General features: G+C 40.7%; 2 protein-coding genes across 7 annotated transcripts in view; both read right to left on the bottom strand.

Annotated features, from left to right (window-relative positions):
- The window catches only part of LOC129727596 (ATP-binding cassette sub-family G member 1), a 102487-nt gene that overhangs the window by 25724 nt on the left and 54918 nt on the right, over window positions 1–21845 (bottom strand). The window lies entirely within an intron of this gene.
- On the bottom strand, window positions 18482–20267 carry LOC129727597 (uncharacterized). Its single transcript, XM_055685580.1, has 3 exons — window positions 20086–20267; window positions 19900–20023; window positions 18482–19838 (listed from the first exon to the last, which is right to left on the bottom strand). Exons 1-3 carry the CDS (start codon window positions 20131–20133, stop codon window positions 18610–18612), a joined length of 1401 nt encoding a protein of 466 aa, XP_055541555.1. The 5' UTR covers window positions 20134–20267; the 3' UTR covers window positions 18482–18609.

The following is a 21845-nucleotide window of genomic DNA, read 5'->3' as shown; positions in this document are numbered from 1 at the left end:
TATGCCACCTTGCTGGTGATTCATGAATTTCCAAAACTGCCTGGGACGAGATTTGAGCTTCCACTGTAACACTTGTTGGTATCGAAGAAAGCATCGTTTCGCTACACGTTTGTATGTGTGGTTGATTCTCGCATAGTGACGTTGAAGGGGCACGAAGCTTGGTAATTTTTTCCAAAACAGCTTTCTTTTCTGATTTCAACTGCCAAAGTTCAATCGTTTGCTACGGCTATCAAGACACAAGACAGTGGCTCCTTTTTGGGACATATCTGTCAATAGCATAAGTAAGCACATTGAAGGGTCGGAGTCTAAGATAGTATTCCAATCGACCTGAGTGAAAAACTCAGTTATACTGTGATGGTCGGCATTATGAAAACCGTAGAACACGGTAGTGGGCGTCGCGTTGAGATCAAGTTCTAATTCGGTGTCTATGGTAACCAGTGAAGGTAGGTGGTAAGGGACCAGTTTTTCTAAAGGAGCATGGGCTGGGCACAGAAAAGGGGCTGTGTCCTGGGTGCTCACAAAGCACAGATCTAATATCCGGTTATTCTGGTTGGTAACATGATTAATCTGAGCGAGTGTTGCTGAGCTATAACTATCCAGGAGTAATGTTGCGTTGGGATGGAAACTTGAATGATCTATGTCAGAGTGGAGAAAACCGTCCCGATATTCTTTCCACGAAATGCCGGGAAGATTGAAATCGCCGAACACCATGACTTCGTCTGTTGGTTTAGCAATTTCTAGGACTAAAAAAACCTATTGGCAATGAGAAGCAAACAAGTCACGCTCATCCACTCGATCCGGAGGTATGTACAAGACGCAGAGGAACAACATGCGATCGTCGAGTTTGATCCCTACCCAGACCTGTTCGAGGCTCAGCCAAGCAAGATCCTCCAATGATTTGGCGTTGAACTTTGATTTAACAGCTACAAGAACGCCCCTAGCTGTCGATTTGCGGCTGTTATAAGTACTCCTATCACAACTTAAAACCTCGTAATTACGACGAGAAAATGTGCGCGAGTCCAGCCAAGTCTCAGTAAGGACTATAATGTCGTAGCATTAATCCGAGACGGCTACACAGAACTCACTAGCAACGTTGTTCATACCACCGATGTTCTGGTAGTAAAGTTGACCTTATACTGGCGGTTGAGAGGCCGAGTGCTAGTTTGTCATAACAATACTCAGAGGGAGAAATATGCGGAGAGAAAGTTGTGAGCCAAACGAACATGTCAAAATTCGTGCCAAACGAACAAGAAAGGTAACACGTTGAGAGGTATTGCGATCAGGTACAATCAGGGATGTCATGTAGAAAACCTCATGTAATTTTCGACGAGTTTTCTACGTAGAATACCTCTGGTAGAATATGTAACTAAAAACGAGTATTCTACGAAAACCTGCAAAGAGATTTTTGTGGTGAATTTCATGAAGAATAAATGAAATTTAAGTTGAAATATACTATTTATTTTTAATTGTGATGATTTTTTTGTGTGAATTGAGAAAAAATTTAACATTGGAAATCGTTGCTTTTAATTTCCATCGATTGAATTTGTTTTGGATGTGTTCTATTAGTTTTCGGATTAGAAATACCTCCCGTTTGCAAAATATTCTAGTGCTTTCTAGCCAGTACGAACAACAAACCCAGGTATGTTTAATTTTATCTTCAAAACTTTATATAAATTTGTAAATTAAATTAACTAGCAATTCAGAACCCAAAAAAAAGAGTAATTACTTAACTCAAAACTGAGTAATACTGTACCCAAAAAGTGAGTAATAATCACTCAGTTCTTAAAACGTCTTGTTTCTCAAATATACAAATATACTCAAATAATACTCCGTTTATGAGTTGTTCCACTTTTTACGAAAATGCGTCAAATCTTATCCATTTTGGAGTTTTTTTCCCGAGGGTGTAAAGAATTCTTCCTGCAACCGTTTAAAGTTGCATGGAATTTTTGGTTGGCCTTTTTTACATATGCCAGGGAAACCATGAACTATACTGTGAATTTTCGAGTGTTTGAGAGCTTTCTACTTGCAAGACGTTTTCTACCGTAGAAAACGTAGAATACAGTTTTCTACGTAGATTACTTACAAATCCCGAAAAATCGCGTAGAATACCATCCCTGGGTACAATACAGGATATATTTATTTCACACGTTTTGTTCTATTGCTAAACAATGAATTGAGAATGCTTCAAAACTGTTTTGTCACAGTGATTTTCAACTGGTGGTTCACAAATCTTTTGTATGGTCAACGAAATAATAATCAATTATGGTGAAAGTATACAAGAACATAAATATTTGCGGTTTTAGTGATGCACTTTATTATTTCCCAAGACTTACACCGTCACCATCAGTTATGCGGGTCGAGTGAAAAAGTTAATCAAGATTGCGCCTTGAGAAGAGATCTGGCACCTCGGACATATGAAACCTAATTGCCAAATTGGCGGTTTTTTTCATCGCTTATTTCTCTCTCCCTCTCTCTCTCTTTCTCTCTGAGTATCTCTAGTTTATCACGTTGGTGCTATGGGAACCATAGTGCTGAGGGTGCAGCTAGAAATCAGAGTGGTATCAGACAGCGAGTAGGGCGAATCGTTAACATCTAAGGCTTGTATTAAAAAAAAATGGACCATTTTAATACGTGTGCAACATTTTTGTCCGTGAATAAAAATTGATGAAAAACTGGGTATAACTAGTTTCGAGTGTATTATTTACATGTGCGAAATTTCATAACAACCAGTTCAGTGGTTATTGAAATGTCGAAATAAGAAGATAATCGCCAGAGAATTTTGTGCTGTGATGGAATATCCGCCTGCGACCATGAGATGGATCACAACTTGGAATCACCCATAAAATTGTGCCCGGGTGGTAAACTCGTTTAAGGAATTCCAAACGACTGAGCGGCAGGCTGAAAGTGGAAGAAAATCGAAGGCAGCTGACCCTGTGAAGGCCCGGAACCCCGGAAGGTGTTTGGATTATCTCAAGCGCAATCCAAACTTTTCGATTTCAACGCGGCTCAGAAGGCAAAGTGTTCCGCCTGGTTCGTTCAGAAAACCATGAAAAGAGTAGGGCTTTGTGTATTCGAAGTCCCTAAGGCACCGAACCGGCGTGATTAGCAAAACAGGGCGGTCAAACCTTGCGCAAGGAAGGTGTATCGAGACTCGATTCGAGAGTGGTTATCGAAACTGAAGTGTCTGTTAATGGATGACGAAACCTACTTCAAGGCAGACGCAAAGCAGATACCAGGGCTGGAGTTCTACATTGTCAAATCAAGGTTTGATGTACCGGAAGAAGAAAGTGAACAAATTCACCAAAAAATACTTGCTCTGGCAGGCCATATGCGGTAATAGGAGAAAACTGTACATCACAGCGGGTACCATCAACAGCAAAATTTACCGCACGGAGTGCCTCCAGAAGCGTCTGTTGTCCTGTGGTCCCACGAAGGCAAGACATTGAATGAAAGTGGCCAAGAAGGTCGGCTCCATCATTGCACAAAATGTATTGAGAGGTCTTAAGGAAAAGGTGCGGGCTCTCAGCGGTGGAAAGAAGGTTGAGTAAAGTAATAATGCCGAAACCTAGTCCATATGTATAAGTTCATTTCCTGAAAGTTTGTGAGAGCCTTAAAGGCCTTCTTCATAGCTCTATGATTAAAACCGATGGTATCAATGTCATCCGCAAAGCCTAGAAGCATGGGTGCCACTCCTCTGGACTTTTGCCCTTCGTCTAGCATCTTCCAAGGTTATGTTGAACGAGAAACCGTCAAAAGTCGCACGTATCAGTTTTATAACCTTTGTTGGAAGACGATCATTTGACGATTTGCGATCATTTTTTAATACAAAGTACTCAAAATATGAAATTAAACCAAGCAAAAATTAAAATCATCCGACCAAAAATTAAAATCATATTAGAGCAATTTTTTTCTATTGCTTCAACGCCACGATCCCTGGGTAAAACGATTTTGACAGTCTAATAAGCCAGCAGTCGTATATTCGAATCTCAGCTGGGAGCAGTGGCGTAGCGTGACTTGGTGACACCCGGGGCGGAAAATTTGGGTGTCGCCCCTTTCCTCCTGGGTGACACCCCCACCAGGTTGGAGTGAAATTTTCTTGTTATCAAAAATTGCACTAAAACTACCAATTTATGAAATTTTTTCCATAGCAAAAAACACTTCCTGAAAAATATTTTCACCGATTGGGGAAAATATTTTTCGTGCAGTGTATTGTGTTATGGAAAAAATAACTTTCTTGTGAAAAGTGAGCGGTGAATGGAACCCTCACGGTGAATGGACACTGTACTGTTCTCTTAGAAGCAAATTTACATCATTTTCGAGGGTTCCATATCGACCTCCACCTAATTGATAATGAATCTCACGAATGTCAAGTCTTTGAAGGTGAGACGTATCAAAATTTTCCTCATGGGTGTCACCCATTATCTTACGTAAGAAAAACATTGTTAATGCAGCTGTTCAATTAACCACGCTCATGACAGCGTGGACGGTAAAATTCCTGAAAAGGAAATTACGGAATTACTCGAAAAAAGGAATGAAGAGGAAACAAAGTACTGTGCTTGCTTCATAATGATAACACTAAAATAAAAATCTATAAATGCTGCCTGTAAGATCTGGGGGAGGGGGGGGATAAAAACATCTTACAATGTCTTACAGAAAAGGGAGGGGGTTTGAAAAAGAGAAAATATATGCTTACGTAATTATTGAAAGGCCCCTAAGTAGTCGCAACCTAACCATACGCTTGATATATGAAACTAGAAACGTGACCTTATTGGTTCATCATTTCCTGTAGTCCAACAGACATGTGCTGTTTCATTGTTTGCATAGTATACTTATAATGAACGCAAAGTACAACAAATTCCCAATCAATTTAAATAGGAGAAACTGCTCTCAAGCGGTCGTTATCTGTTGGCGATATACTAGTTGAAATCTAACCTCAACCGCTACACCTTCTTCAAATTCCTATCAATAATAAAAAAAAATTAATAATATAATATTGGTACCGCACGCTAAATTTTCGAAGGTTCCACATATTTTTGATAGTAGCAAATGGAACAGGCAAATATCCATTTTGTATTATAATATCTTGTTCACTAATATTCATTTTAATGAAAAGTGTAATTCATATTTTTTTCATACTCCATCACATACACATCCGAATCTCTTCTCTTCTTAATAAAATACTAATGTATAAACCAAAAAGGGTCAATATGAACACATTCAGCCCATCTGTTTTCTCACATCTCGTTTTCTCGATCATTAGCTAAATTAATTTATACCCTAGATTGAATAAATTCAAATCTTATAAATAATAAGACTCCTCCACAGTTTTAGACACTAGCGTGGTCAGGCCCTGAAACAAAGGAAAAGATGGTCACGTGTTGCTATTATCGGAGAATGAGAGTGATTTTAGTGGGTTCAAACATACACAAAACACCTTGTTGGTTTGTTTTTGTAGCAGAAAAATGCTTCTTTTTAACCTCCTGGCAACGACAGAGGGACAGCACCAAACATCGCTATGAATTGATCCGTGAATACTAAATAGACAGTAACTAAATAGCATCGACACAGTAGACGGTTCGCGAGTGTTGTTCACAGTTCATGTGCGTGAACGTGACGCACCAAGGAATGATACGTTTCTTTTGTCCGACTGACTTGCAATCTTTACTAGCACCCTTTGACACAGTCATTATTCCTATCGTAAATCTAACAAGATCTGTCGTAGTGAGGAATTCTCTCAGCATTTGAACTACTAACGATCACTGCCTATCACGCGACGACGAAAACAATCGGAAGCATCTGAGAAAATACCCAGGTAATCAACTGTGTATGGGTATTGTAATGTGAAACTCATTTAGAGAGGCTTTCAGCCGACGGCTGTTTCACCCGTAAGTACCGGTGATATTAGCAATTGTCGGCTGTTATTAAAGTAATCGATGTTTTTGTCTCTAGCATGTGGCTGTGACCGTGCTGTTTTTTGTTCAACAGATCATTAAAATAACTTCTCATTTCAACTTCGAAATTCTTAGGAGGCGGCCTAAAGGCCGAAATCACAGAAAATTACCACCATCATTTCTAGACACAGTAACCTCAATTCATAACTGTCTTGACCTAGTTCTGAAGCTAGTTTTATGCACTAGTTATTCATAAGCCCTTGCTGCCAATGTATGCTAAGACTAGCTACGTCGGACATACATACCGGAAGTAAACAAGTTTCTGCAAAACCAGTGATGCATATCATAAGTTGTGTGTTTACCTACTGTATAATGCATTTGTTGATACCACCAAATGGATTTCTGAAACACTCGTCTACGATCGGACTTAAAAAGAACGTCTTGTAACATTCGAGTGTCACGCAAAACGCAAAAAAACTATTCCATAATTGCGTTCTGCTAATCCACACAGTAGCTAGCTTACATTTTTAAGGAACATTACTTTCACTAAGGAACATGTAACTTCACTTTTGAAAGTAAACGTTGTTAAAATTCGCAAGTCATTGCACCATTTGAAGTGCAGAATTCAAATTACATACAAATGGGCAACCAAGGATTTATTCGAATTCGAAACTTGCTCCATGAACTATAAATTGTTTATAGTAATAAAAGTGTTGCCTTTTCCCTTGCAGTTCCTAGAATAGAATCTTCGAAACTGTTTTCGAAATTGAATGATTGCTCATTCCATGCTGTTAATGTTTTAGGACAATTAACAGGGCCTTATAGTCGTAGCCACTCAGCCCTTACAAAAGAACCGTCCTTGACGGACAGTTCGAAAAAAAAGAAAAAGGACAGTTAAAAATCCCTCATATATTCGATTTGCTTTTTATAATGACATGTTTTAAAAATTTTCAATTCAACAATCGATCAAATATAACTATATAACAAAATTGCAAAAAAAATCAGAAAACACTGAAAACTCACTAATCAAAACTGTTTTGTGGATTTGTTTTTTGGCTGTTTCTGATGGCGATTTCGACGTGATAGTCTTGACATAAACTTGGCTAAACGACCATGTAATTATTCGGCTCACTATATACAGTGTATAGAAACGACCGGGATCCTGCCAAATCTGGAAAACCGCGGGGTGTTGGAGTGTTAATAGCTGTTTTCAATCGGCTGCAGTCTATGCGAACATAATGCACTGAAAATAAAATCAAGCAACTTTGGATAAGCGTGTGTACTGTAAATCGAAATATTTGTGTTAGTGTTGTCTACCTTACTTCTGAAAAAGCCATATACACTAATGCCATTGAGAGGCACCTGCACTCCGTGTCAGCTAGTTCAAATGTACTTCGGACCCATGACTATGGCGACTGTAGTCAACCGTCGCTTGTTTGGAAATGGTCACACTCTGGTTCTGCCTATCCTGATCAGTCAGAAACCGCATTCTCACGGTCCAATTCTTCTCTTATTGATGGAATGGACTTGCTGAATATGTTGCAATTGAACACGACTACGAATAAACGAAACCGCACACTTGATCTTGTTTTCGCAAACGAAGAAGCGTCTACAAATTGTGTAGTATCTGAAGCCCCTAAATTACTAATCAAAGCTGACGCGCATCACACAGCCACATTTCTCTGAACCCGACTTTGAAGGTCTAATTGTTCTCTTCGGAATTCAAATTGGCACCTGCTACTAAACACTGATGTAAATGCTGCTGTTGAAAGTTTCTCTTCAGTTATGAATGAGCTGTTCACTATTTACGCTCCTGTTTCTCTTCCCCGGCCAACTCCTCTTTGCTCGAATCGGCGACTTCAAAAACTCAAACGTCTTGGAGCAGCAGCGCTTAGGTACTATTCTAAGCATCAGCATTGGTAAAATTGGGAAATGCTGAGTCTTACAGTTTTGTAAATTTATCAGGTGTCTCAACTCAAGGAAGCAGCCTTGGTCCATTGCTTTTCTTGTTATTTTTCAACGATATCTGCCTTGTTCTGCCACTTCTTACATTAGATAACTAGGGAGCTCAGTAGCCACAAGATTAAAAAGCCTTCCTTGATAAGCGGAATAGGTTTGAATTTTACTAGAACTGGGCAATTTCATATCAAAGGACGAAAAACCATTAGTACTTAAAGCAAAAAATTTAAAAACAAGCTGTAATAATCAGCATAGACCCACGCAACGAAACTCGGAACATAGAACTGCGCGGAAGTTTTTGGGAAGTAGCCGCATTCTTTTCAATTTATTGAGGGTCCGCAATGTACACGAGCATGCAAGAAGGGAGTTTCGGTACATTCAATTTAGACCAGTTTTTGGGGAGTTCAGCACAAACCGGCTCACGAAGTAAAACGACCTTCGACTCACTGACTTCGCTGCCTCCAAGAACATGGTCATAACGTTTGCGGTAAAAATGGACAAAAATTGCCGATTCTCATGGGTTTACCTTTAATCGCACTGACGAAACTACTCATGCATTATCAAACATAGTAATCCATGAGTTAGCAAAAAAAATTGACAGCTCTATCAGTCAAACTCTCGCTGTGATGGCGATAAAAGTGAAGCTATTTCGTTCAGAAGTGTTCGCGTTAAAAGAACGATACCTCGCCGCGTCGGACATCGTGTGGCACTTTGTGGACGCCGGGTATGCCCGCTACGGCATCTACAACATCTTGACACTATTGGACAAAGATCAGAGCATCGAAAGAAAGCCAGGATGCTGAAGAGGAAGACCGAGGGAAAAGTGGCTAAATCGCTGTGTGCACTTGGGCGCATGCACGGTAAAACAGTGAAAGTCTCTGGAGAACATGGACATACATGTCAGAAAGCGGCAGTCCCGTCCGCTGGTCTCTGAGCTGCAGGCAATGACGCAGCGACAGCGGTTCAATAAGATGGTCAAGTCGATTTTCTCGGCGAATCGCGGCGTGGCAGTGGTGATGGACGACGAGACCTATCTCACTCTGGATGGCAACGATTAGCAGGGCACTTCGTATTTTACCTCCCCCACGAAGGAAGTGAGCTCCGAGGTGAAATTCACACACCAAGCTCCCCAAGAAGGTGCTGCTGTGGCTGACAATCAGCGAGAAGGGGATGTCATAGTTGCTTTTCTTTCGCTCCGGGCTGACCGTGAATGGGGAAATTTATTGTACGAAGTGCCTGCCAGAAGTTGCGTCGTTCATCAAGAAATACCACAAGGGCGAAGACACGGTGTTCTGGTCTGATTTGGCGTCGACCCACTACTCGAAGCGATCCTTGGAGGAGATAGAGCGGCTGAATATCGATGTGGTACTGAAGTCGTCGAATCCGCCCAGCATCCCCCAGCTGCGTTCCATCGAGAATTTCTGGGCAAACTTGAAGCGCAAGATCTATTCCAACAATTTTGTCGCGAAAACGGAGGAGGAATTAATAAAAAACGAAGAAAGAGCTTAAAAACATACCTACACGCATGTTTTCGTCCGCCATGGCGAATCTTCCGGTTAACTGCCGGAAGGCCGCTCGCAAGGACGTAGAATTTTTTTGCAGATAAGATAATATAATTACCACTAATGGGAAATTTATCCAGCTCAATTATCTGTCTTAGTTTTTTTTTCATCACCATTTAAAAAAGTCCATTTTTTACCGCAAACGTTGCGTAGTAGTTACTTTCGACATAGCCTCCCATTTCGGTACACCTGGAGATCACCACAACAGACAAATCACGATTCAATCACGTTTTGATTGACGGAAGGCTCCTCTCGGATATTATCGACGTCCAGACCTATTGTGGCGCAAACGTCGCTTCTGACAACCACTATCTTTTAATGGTCAAAATATTCTAAATAGTTTCAGTTGTCAACAACATTGACTATCGTCGCCCACCTTGGTATGATCTGGATCGTCCTAAAAACCCCGAAGACGTCACTGAGCACCCACTAAGCTTGCATGCAACGTTGCCGGATGAGGAAGAGCTCAACGAAGCCCCTCTAGAGGACTGCTAGAGTAATGTTGAAGCAGGAATTAACACGCAGATGCTATTGGGTTCGTCGGCGACTTTAGACGAGAAGAATACGGCGCGGACATTGATGCTGCCGCAAAGGACCCGTCAAAATGTGATGCGATAAAAACAGAAACGAGAACAGCAGAACCATCTTCTTCGGGACAAAATGCGCCGCCGGTAAGAGCTGGACTGTGAGCAAATGGAACATGTTGTATTGTTCTTGTGAAACACGTAAATTCTACAAAAAACTCAGCGCATCCCGCGCAGGCTTAGTGTCGCGAGCCGAAATGTGTCGGAATAAGGATGGATAAATCTTGACGGATGAACGCGAGATGATCAACAGGTAGAAGCAGCACTACAGTGATCACTTGAATGGCGCAAAGGCAGAGAACCAAGACGGCAGGAGGAACGACTTCGTCAGCATATGATAATAATTGACGACAAGCTCACGTTTGAGAGCCTGTAGAAGGGCCTCATCGGCTGTTGCAGCACTATCTCGTATGATGTCCAATGGCTCAGCGGTGTATGGTAGCAAGCGAAAACTTCTTGCCAGCGAGGTTTCGACCATACATAGGTATGATGGGCCGGTTTGGTTCAGAGCACTAGGTAGTAACAGTTACCGTGGCAACCGGACAACGTGGCAAACAGGCTCATGTGTCTTAGGGTTACGAGTGCGTACCGAATAGTGTCTTGTACGTGCAAGGAGCGACACGATAGCAGTGAGCGAGCTAGGTTCTACTCCATACAACTTAGTTCGGAGGATGTGCGACGGCCCGGACATCTGGAGCCCGGTGGTGAGTGGCGGGTCAACCATTGACACGCCAGAGGTAGCTAACTACCAGTCTTCAGGTAGTAAGCAAGGATGTTATAAGAGTAAAGAGGGAGCATCAAGCACAAAAGCCACTCCCCGACGTAATACAGGAAGACAGGAAGGGTTTTAGTAGAACCGGAACAGACCGAGTTTCATCCCCACACCCTGAGTTCTCTTCTCAGGTGTCTGTTTGCAGATTTTCCCGCCACCTCGAAAAAAGGGTTGCTTTCGATGCTATTGACCGTGCAGAGTTATGGAAAGTTATGATCGAAAATTGTTTCCCTGTGAAATTGACAAGACTGATCAAAGCCATGATAAATAATGTACAGGACTACGTGAAGATTTCTAATACACTACCAAACCCCTTCGGAATACTCAAAGGGCTTCAAAAATGCGACCGTCTTTCCTGCCTTCTGTTCAATATTGCGTTTGAAGATGTTATGGAACGTGCGCCCTTTAACATACGTGGCACAATCTTCTATAAGTAGTTGACGACGTGTATCTTGTTGGAAGGCCATTCCAGGTTACTGTCAAAAAATACACCAAACCGAAACGAATAGACAGTTCCGAAAATTATAAATACATCTTCTTTCTTGAATAAAACAAAAAATACAGGATTTTTATTCATTTTATTCTGAAATATAGATAATAAGTGTTTTCTTTCCAGTTTCAATTCAAGTTGGGATTATTTTTCGTAGGATACGCGAGTTCTCTAACTTTTCTCTTAACACTACTCATCAGCTTTTTCACAGTGTGTTCTCCGACCATTTTTACCACTTTAAGCCAATCTTTTTTAAATTTTTCAACATTGTCCGCTGGTTTGACATATTTCCTCAGCTTTGCCTTGGTCAAAGCCCAAAAAGTTTCAATAGGGCGAATTTCAGGGCAGTTTGAAGAATTCATTTCCTTTGGGACACATGTGACATTATATGTTTTATACCACCCTAGTGCATCCTTAGAGTAATGGCAGGTAGCAATATCGGGCCAAAAGATTGGAGGATTGTTATGCTGCTTAACCATGGGTAACAACCTTTTCTGCAAACACTCTTTCACGTAAATTTTACCATTCATTGAGTCATTCGTAATAAATGGACGAGATATTTTACCACATTCACAAATGGCCTGCCAAACCATTACCTTCTTGCCGAATTTTTCGGTGTAAATGGCTTTCACTGGTCCAGGGACATCCTTTCCCTTCGGTGATGTATAAAATTGCGGTCCTGGCAGAGTCTTATAGTCCAGTTTTATGTAGGTTTCGTCATCCATGATAACACACCCCATTTTTTTGGTCAGAAGTTTGTCATAAAGCTTTCGAGCTCTCGGTTTCACAGATTCAGCTTGTTTTGAATTCCGTTTTGGCTGTTTCTGCTTCCGAAGGGTCTGCAGACTCATTCTTCCCTTGGCACGCATAACGTTACTCGCCGAGATTCCAGGCTTTCTCGCCACATCTCGTACTGATACTGAAGGATGCCGCTTGTAGTATTCCTTAACCTTTTTTTCCATTGTGGGATCAACGGGCCCGGGTTTTCTACCACGTCTTAAGGCATCAGTAAATGTGCACTCTTCACAATACTTCCGCAATGCGGTTTGAAATGCTCCGACACTTATACCTTCTTCTCTGGCTAATTTTCTTATAGAAAGACCACTCACGGTGCCCCATTTGTACACAATTCGCTTTCTTTGCTCGGGAGAAAGGCCACGCATTTTAAAAATTTCGCATAAGCAATAGCATAGCAATCGAGCTCAATTTAAGATGACTAATTGGTTCGTCAGACAACAACTGCAGCAGAAAAATACACAGACCTAGTGTAGTTGGAAGTGTAAGCACGACTCCACAAGGCCCAGAGGTTTGGGATACTCCGTTCCCGTGCTAAGTATACCATATACAAGACCCTTGTAAGATCGGTAGTCCACTATGGACACCACACATTGACAATGCTTGAGGAGAACTGCAATCACCGGCTGTTTTCGAACGACTTGTTGTAAGAATGCCAGACAACAATCCCATAAAAATGATTTACGTCTTGAATTCGGTCAGCACAAGACGTAGAGGCGTGCAACGAGATGGCGGTTCGAATAAGTGGAACAAGATCTACAGAACCAAAAGATCTACAGAATTTAAAGACAAGCTATCATGCACAGAGAGCGTTGGCACCACATTGTGGCATAGGTGAAAGCTACTTAAGGTATTAAGTAAAATTTTCGATACTTCGGCGTGAGGTCTTTTCTTAATATTGAAACAGAAAGTTTATCTTCTGTCCCAAGTAAGTCTGTATATCATAGGCTCCCTCCAATCCCCCTACTTAACCCTTCCCTCACGGTCAATACCATAAAAAAACAAACAGAGTTGAATGAATACTTCGCCAGGCAGTTATAATTGTCGATACTTTGTAGGGTAGCTAAACGAGGCTCGATAAAGTTCCTTTCTTTCCCGTTATAGTCGTTAGAGATGCAGCGGTAAACTCGGTCTCAGGTAACAACGGTTACCTTTTTCTTTCCCTAACGACCGTAAGGGAGTGGCCGGCGCCGTGATCGATCTTTACAAAGCAGAAGCTACTGAATTGCGATGGTAAATTAATCCCAAATAGCCCAGTCTATATGAATTTCTCTGTACAACTTCACTAGCTGAGATCCTCCACAGAGGAGCAACTACGAAATATTCGGTCGTTCGAGCTCAAGCTACTAAGTCAGTAAGTATATCAAAGGACTTAAGCTTGGATTTATTCATAGGCTCGCCTCATAGCATCAGATTTGCACAGGTGCGCTGTAGTATTCTATTAGTGTAATGCCCTACTCCGTCATAGTGTTTGTGAGGAAAACAATTTATTATTTTCAGTTTGCTAGGATAAAATAAACTGACTCTCTTTACAAAATAAAACCCTCTTGTAATAACTGCCTAGAAGAACATTATTTTGTCCTCTTAGTTGTATTTAATTTACACCAAACACCCGGATAACAGACACAATAGATTTTGTAATCAATGTTCATCCAGAGAAAAAACGTATTTTGAATTCGTTTTATATTTTACCACATCATAGTGCTGTCAAAAACAACAAACCGGTCAACACTAAAACCTGGACCCGACAAGGATAAAAGCATCACACTCTTCTCAAAGTTTTGTCTGTTTCAACTACAACTTGTAACTAGTTTACTTTTATTCGTTTAATTCGCGTCTAACCTACCGGCAGAACATGTTTGTCATGATATGTAAAAAACCTAAATTAATCCACCTAGCGGTCAGACCCAGCCTTTCTCATTCAAATTTATTATTTGTAAAAATAGATTTACATGGACGCTTCAATCCAATAAAAGTATATTCACTCTTTGGGTTCTAAAATATTGATGTTGTAATTGAAGCATAAAATGTGAAATTTGACGTAATGTTAGTGCTTAAGAAAAAGCGAAATAAAAGAAATGACTCTTAATTTCGAACAGTTTAATCACGACTGATACTAATTTAGTGAAAATCGGTTCAGCCGTCTCTGAGAAAAGTGAGTGAGTACAAGTAGTCTTCGGAATATGTTTCCTTTTATACCTGGATTTCACATTTTTAAACATGACAGACAAAGTAATAGTCCGATTGCAGAACAAATCAATAGGGTCTTATGGGGCAACTAGGCCTTCCATTTGACACTGATTTTATGAAAATCGGTCGAGCCATCTTTGAGGAACATGAGTGAGATTAAATAGTCTCCAGAACACGTTTCTTTCCATAACTTTTGAACCACATGTCCAATCTTTATGAAATTCAAAAGTTAAGGGTTTTTTAGGTAGCCCGTATATTTGAAATTAATTTTGTTAAAATCGGTTGCGTAGTTTCTGAGATATGTTTCGTGGTTTTTACATTTTGATACGTAACCTCTAAACTAGAAATCCGATTACAATAACATTCAATAAGGTCTCATGGGGCAAATAGACCTTTCATTTGCATTTAATTTCATTGATATCGGTACAGCCATCTCTGAGAAAATCGAGTGAGATTGGGTGAGCGTTACACACACATACACACACATGCAGAAAATGCTCAGCTCATCGAACTGAGTCGAGTGATATACAACATTCGGCCCTTTTGAGCAATTTTATACCTTTAGTTTTTTCAGTGATTGCTATACCTTTCTAGGAGAAAGGCAAAACTGTGTACGGAATGTCGGAAAGCAGAATTGAAGGAAAACTGGTGTGGACTTTGTTTGTTTACAAACAGATACTGCACAAAAAATGCGGCATCGAAATCAGTTTTTAACAATGCTACATAACTGCCAATAAATATTTATATAAACAATATTTTATAACTAAGGTACTTAAAAATTAATATTTCCTTCAATCTTGAGAGGAAGTAGTTTCATGTTTGAAAGAGATGATTTGTCATTTCTTTTTCATTAGAAATGTCTTTATAGAGTAATAATCGCATGCAAACCGCTTACGCGGATAAAGCGACAGTTACATTATTTTAATCTGAGCTAAATAAACAGCCATTAAGTGCTCTCTGTCACCGAATCTTTATTGCTTTTATGTCACACACCCGGGATAATTCCACGGAAAAACGTGCATACATCACAAAGAACAATGCTTGTAGCATTCCATGTCGGGCGTGTAATCCTCGCTACCAAAATTATCCAATCCCACCGCACGTTATTTGCCGCTGCAGAAATCATGGCACGGTAATCCAAAAGCCAACAGCCACCGAACCCGCTTTATGCTAGCTGAACCGGTTACCGAAGAGGCACGCGTTTCGACGGTCAACGTTTGCAAAGGCCAACATACGCGGCGAGACAACTTCCAGTCACTTCCACAGCCGGCGTTCTATTCGAGAGGTGGAAGTTGCGGTTTGGTAAGATATCTTTATGCGCACGCGAGACAAGCCAGAACAGAAGTGTGCTGCACGTTTTACGGCGTCGGCACCTCGAATTACCGCGAGAACATAGCACGATTATAGAAATTGCATTAAGCGTCATGATAAATTCATTGAACTAATAGTCATCAACGTTTCGCCTAACCAATCCATATGTTTGCCACGGATGAAAAGGAACGCCGCGGTGACATGCTACTGCTAAAGTGCTGTGGTTTGGCTGTAGAATTTCCATACGTTACGACATCCTAGCGACAGCTGTGGTAGCCGCTTCGGAAACTCGCGGTTGCTCACCTGAAAAAACAAAAACGCATAGGCTATGCACGCCGAGGAGGAGGAGGCCGCTGAATTCGAACCGGAATTTGATGCCATTAACGGCTTTTTAGTGGTGTTGTGCATGCGAAATGTTATTCGCCACGTGTGCTACTCTGGTAGCACATAATAGGAAGAATAAACCAACCGAACCATAAATCAACTTCCGGAAAACCATTGTTGTAAATGTAAAACGGACAAATTTGGTTTTTTAGGGGGCACTATCAAGATTATGCACAATTTATTAAACTGGTCGCGCTGTACAGGTATCAGACAACTATTATGATACATTTAAATTAAATTTATTTTCGCTATTTTAACAGGACAAATTAAACATGATACATATTTCGATTACGATTTGCAACCTTCCTGAGTACTTATGTAGACTGTTTACACCTTCTGCTTCTAGTATAATTTCATTCGAATTCATTTCTTCTGACGTAAGTCGTAGGAATAAAAGAGCTTGTTTTAAATCTCCCGTACAAAGGAAAAGTAAAACAAACGCATTGATTTTTTCCGATCTCTGGACATCATTTATCATGAAAATAACCATTTCAGGCTGTTTGCTAGAAACCGAAAGTCGCCATCTTAAACATCAAAATGATATCTGGAATACAGGCATTTCTGCATTTTTTCAGAAACCAGAAGTCGCCATTTAGGATTGTTAAATGGCCACTGGGCATCATTGTGGTTATGTTCATTTGTCTTAAATGTACCCAACAAAGCAAAGCTTCGGTGCTACATTCCGATTCGGAACTTGACCTTCTGTTTATTTATACACAGACTTCGCAGCCGACTGTTGAGTGTACAGGACAATTGCGGGGCTAGCGCTACGATCCTACTGACACTAACAGTCTCTCCCGAGCCGAGACTCGAACCTACGACGACTGGCTTGTGGGGCCAGCATCGTACCTCGAGACCACCCAACATTGGAACAAAAAATTTGATTTATTGCATGTCCCAGGTATTTTTTGTAATCCGTGCTTCGAATAGTTCGCTATATCGTGCTTGTGTGAAAATCCTCACTTTAACTTTTATTTAATAAACAAACTTAAATTCTAGCAGTTTTAAATTTTCAGATATTGAAACAAAATTGATTACAAACAAAACATACAGTATTCAGGATAAACTGAATTAAATTTACAGAAAGTAATGATAAATTGAGGTAGAAAAAAAAACAATTTGGACGAAAATGAAAAAAGATCAACTATTGAAAAGGGACCAGCAAATGTGCCAAAACAAGTTGATTAATAATTATAATGATTATTAAACTCCTCATTGAAGAAGTAAACAATCTACAACACGACTGCGAATAAACGATTTATCCACAACTCTGAATGTACTTGGTGTTCACATAAAATGTACCACTCCTAACAGTGAACAATATCAACGAAAGTGTGAATACTCGATTAGCATATTTCTCATCACTAGACACTGAAGTACACTGATTGAAATACAGAAAACTGCATCACTTAACAGCACTTAGCTTATTTAACATTCCTTTTAATATCCAGGTATCGAAACTCCCCGTCCGGAATTGGCAATAATATATGCAGGAGTTAACGAACAAAGGTATTCTTCAACTAGACAAAATTGATTGAGGAGACTCTTCTGTCTTGCCAGTACAGCACACAATCAGTGCACTAGAGAAAACCGCCTGAATCGATAATCCAGCCAACGTTTCTCCGGTTTCTAGTACGATGCTGGCGCCGAGCATCTATTCCTGCGATTATCCTGACGTGTGGAATAAATTCCGCAAAGGCGAGAACGATGCTGACACAGGCCTCTGTGTCTAGTCGTAGGCTACTTGAGTGGTAGGTGATGTAAAGTAAACTTAGTGCCTCTTCAGGAAGTTTCTAATTGCCATGGTCCGGACGAACCTGCTTTTCCTACTTGCACTTGTGAGTGAGCTTCACCGGTGAAGTAAAGCTATTGCCTGAAGATTGTTTCCTGTGGACGCAGAAATATTCAAGTCGCTACTTTATCCGCTGCCAGGGATATGGGAAAAACGTTGAATATGATTTGAATAATCTGCATATTAATTTCCGCTAGCGTTTGAACTATCGAGTTCACCAACTTAACTTGAAGAAACAATGTTAAGGTCAACTCTGAGTACAGAGGTAATAATGTAATGATATTGGGCACTTGTTTGGAATGAGAGACATATGCTTTCCTTGTTTTGAGACAAGCGTGACACTGAAAGACGAGTAAACGTTTTGAACGATTTTTTCTACATTAGTTTTTCCGCAACCCTTCAACACCGTTCTGCAAATTAACGCCAAATTGTGCATGTGCTGTATGAACAATCACCAATCATCGGTCAAATGTAAATACACTAAAGCTGAAATATGTTTGCAAACTGAATATTCATACAAAAATGCACTTGACTTGACGATGCAAACAATCAAGTCAACAATAGGAGAACCACACGTAGAAGCTACCTTACCGTGAGAACTTTGACATTTCCTGATACTGATTATTCATTCATGAAAGCCTCGTTAGCAATTGCAATTGTGCGAAAGATCCTCAACCTGATCGGGAATGGAATTCATTGTCAGAAGCGACTAGGAACTAGCCACCTATTATAAACAAATCAAACAACAAACTTCATTGACCGTTTCATTTGATTCATCAAAAAATAAGTAAAGTTTTTATCTTGTCTAATCTAAAGATTATAACAACTCGAAAAATTAACTAATGATTTAATTTAATTCAATGAATTTTTTAAATAGAATCAAGCCATAGTTTCTGCATCGTTCATAGGGCCACCTAATCCGTCATTCGAACCAAAGACTCTCCTCGTTGCTTCCACCACCTTTTTAGCCGAGTTGACAATAACATCTACTATCGAGGAAAACCACGAAGCAGCTTTATCGGCTGCTTCGTCCGAAGATACTTCTCTCCTGATTCTGATTGAAGCAGCTGTGGTCATCGTCCGAACCCGACCTGCTCCACATGGTGAACGCTTACTTCTCGGCAGATGTTGCGTGTTATTTGAAGCTTCATTTACTGGAGTTTCATTTTCCTGACTTGCTGACACATCCCCTTCGGGTTTCTCACTAGAGTACTTAGATTCACTTGATCCAGAATTATCGGTGTCGTTAGAACTGGTTATAGCCTCAGATCCCGAACCAACACTGTTCGCTCCACCTTTTGCGCTATTTATTCCGCGTTTTTGTTTTGCAACATAATCCCCTGCAGATTCTGCCTCTGCGGTATCTTTTCCTGCGTCTTCTTCTCCAGGTGGAGGTGGTGGTCCCTCTCCACGACAGCCACTGGGAGGAAGACCCCGTCCACGACCACCTCGATGACCTCCGTCCCTTGGTGGTGGAAAATTTTGCGGACGATCACCAACCGGTTGATCGGTTGAAGTTACCGGTGGTCCCGGGAGCGTTGTACTTTCCTGCGGTGAACGCTTATATTTGTGTTGAAACCCATCTGAATGATTTGGTGTCACTCCACTGTTTAGGGAATAAAGTAGCCTTTTGCCTCGTGTCTTAGAGTTCCGTCCTTTCCCCTTGATTGTACGATTGCTTTCTAGTTTGAAGGATTTTGGTTCCCCAGATCTTCTGTTGCGAATCAACGGAGTATCCACCAAATTATTTTCAAGCTTTGCAAGACCTTGTGGATAGTCGTGGTATTCTTTCGCAATAAAAATCACTTTCAAAGATCTTTCACCAGCAGTCAAACGTTTCCTTCGTTCCGCCGGAGGTGCAGTGCTAACTTCAGCCGGTAAACCATAATGGTTCACACTGACAACCGAGTTGATTGTTACGAAATTTACATTGCTGCCTATAGCGGAGTTTGGCAGTAGACCAGTCGGGTTGTACGTTTCTACCAGCATCGGAGACCTTTTCCTTCTCGTTAGGTCATCTTCAGCACTACTCATTGTTTTTTCTTCGACCGCTTCCCCAAATCCAGTGTTTACACCATTGTTCGTGCCAAACTTCAATCCAAAAAAGTCTAACAGAATAAAGTCATGGAATTAGAATCAACCCAACCCCGCAGAAAAATGGTTACCCACCAATATTTTGCTGCCGCTCGGATTGCAGGCTAACCCCATGATCAATTATTTTCTTCCCTTTTGCAACGGCCGAGGCGAAAACAGCTAAACCAGCTTCAAAAACATTTGGCTGAGCCCGAGCATGCTGAAAACATATGCAGTAGTGATAATATAATTAAACCTCAATATCGACCAAACCAAACCAACTTCCTTCAAAGCGACAAAGCACACGATTGCCACCAGGATGGCGTTCATCCTGTCCCAGGGATCGACACGTTTTCACTATTCCTGAAACCGTTTTTTTCTTTCCTCTGCTCAGTCCAATAAATCACTCACAGCTGCCAGCTGTATTTCGGCACACTAAGCGCATTCATCATGCATCTGTGAAATTTATACGCGATGCATCGATGCAAATATATTTCATCTTGATAGCACCGCTGGTACAGAACCGGAAGCTATAATGCACAAACCAACTCGCACCGGCTCTATGTCATCCGACTATCGGTCCACTATCTATCAAGCACAGACCGCGGCTTTCCGCACTTTACGACGCGATAAGATCCAGTCGTTCAGCTTTGAACACCCGTTGCATGACCACCGGCCGTACCGTACTGTGCAAAAACGCCGCGGCAACTGTCATCGATTAGTAAAATCGTACCGACCGCCACAGGTAAGCTTTATTCGAGATTCCAGCAGGAAGTTGGAAAGAGTTTCCCTATTGTCATCGCTGTGGAGTTAATCCCAGATCGATGGGGAGAGTAATTATACATCGGTATGAGATATTACCTCCCGCTAGTGATTGTTTCTTAGGCCATGCAAAAAAGCAGCATTGTAATTTAGCTATAGAAACGATGGTTAAAACATTATTATTAATCTTAAGCTTCTCTCGAGTGATTGGGTTTTGTCACATGAGAATTGCGATTATGAAAGTTGGATATTCGAGTTATTCACTTTTCTTCATATGATGCTAATCTACCTACAACTGAAGGTTCAACAGTGCGCCTCTGAGAACTTTCACGAATTGGAAACAAATCTCTTTATGTAAAAATGCATGTAATGACAGCAATATATACACATGTTCCAGTTTATTTGACGTAAAGTTAGTATTTCTCCACTCCACTCGAAAATCAACATGTAACGTTGATAGACATGATAGTTGATAGAAAACAAGTATAAGTGTTACAAATAATGTACATTGTTTTTTGTCATTAAGAGACGAATTTAACGAAAAATCTCAAGGTGGTATCTGTCTGCTTGTCAAATTTCATTTTTTACCAACAATCAATTTGTTTTTATATATATTTTAGGAAAACTAAAAATAACACCAAGTCAGTTTGTATAGCCAAGTCATAGTGGTCCAAAGGGACAAACAATGGCACTCAATTCCTAGGGCCTTTGTCCTTCATTCTAGCTTATTGGTGGTGTAAATACTTTTTTGTGTTAAGACATAGTAGAATAGTTTATTCCGTAAAAATTTTTAACATGTACAGGGTGTCACCGTAAAAGTGATACGCACATTTGAGTGCCTCTTTTTGCATCGGAAGACCTACCCTGTTAATCAGTTGTTAATCAGTTTGTTATTATTGCGACACGTGTTTATGTTTCACTTGTAAGTGAAAAAAGCGGTGATTCATTTTTTCAGGGGAAAATTGCAATGGATTCAAGTAGAGAGAAAATAAAGATTTCGTATCTTGCTGAAATGAGCAGCATACAGACTGGAAGGAAGCTATCACATCTAAATTTGAGTAGATTATTCGTATACAGGACCATCAAACGATTCGAGCAAACTGGCACATCCCGTGTCTCCAAGCAGAAACCGGAGATATTCTTGCTTCCAAAAATCTCCACATGCCAAATTTGGTTCCATTTGCTTGAATAATTCTAGAGTTATGCTGAATTTTGCACGGAACCCATACCCCTTCTAGAGCAGGGAGGGGCGTCAAACCATCAACAAACATTTCTTACCT

The sequence above is a fragment of the Wyeomyia smithii genome, chromosome 3, assembly GCF_029784165.1.
Source record: "Wyeomyia smithii strain HCP4-BCI-WySm-NY-G18 chromosome 3, ASM2978416v1, whole genome shotgun sequence".
Taxonomy (NCBI): domain Eukaryota; kingdom Metazoa; phylum Arthropoda; class Insecta; order Diptera; family Culicidae; genus Wyeomyia; species Wyeomyia smithii.
Note: the sequence above shows the minus strand (reverse complement) of the source record. Positions and strands in the feature narration are given on the sequence as shown.

What these genes read in the sequence shown, in the direction of transcription:
- LOC129727597 (XM_055685580.1), bottom strand. Translation starts at nt 20,133, where the DNA reads ATGAACGCCATCCTGGTGGCAATCGTGTGCTTTGTCGCTTTGAAGGAA. An exon ending in GCTTTGTCGCTTTGAAGGAA is followed by an intron (nt 20,024 to 20,085) that starts GTTGGTTTGGTT and finishes ATATGTTTTCAG; the next exon opens with CATGCTCGGGCTCAGCCAAA. An exon ending in CGAGCGGCAGCAAAATATTG is followed by an intron (nt 19,839 to 19,899) that starts GTGGGTAACCAT and finishes TTATTCTGTTAG; the next exon opens with ACTTTTTTGGATTGAAGTTT.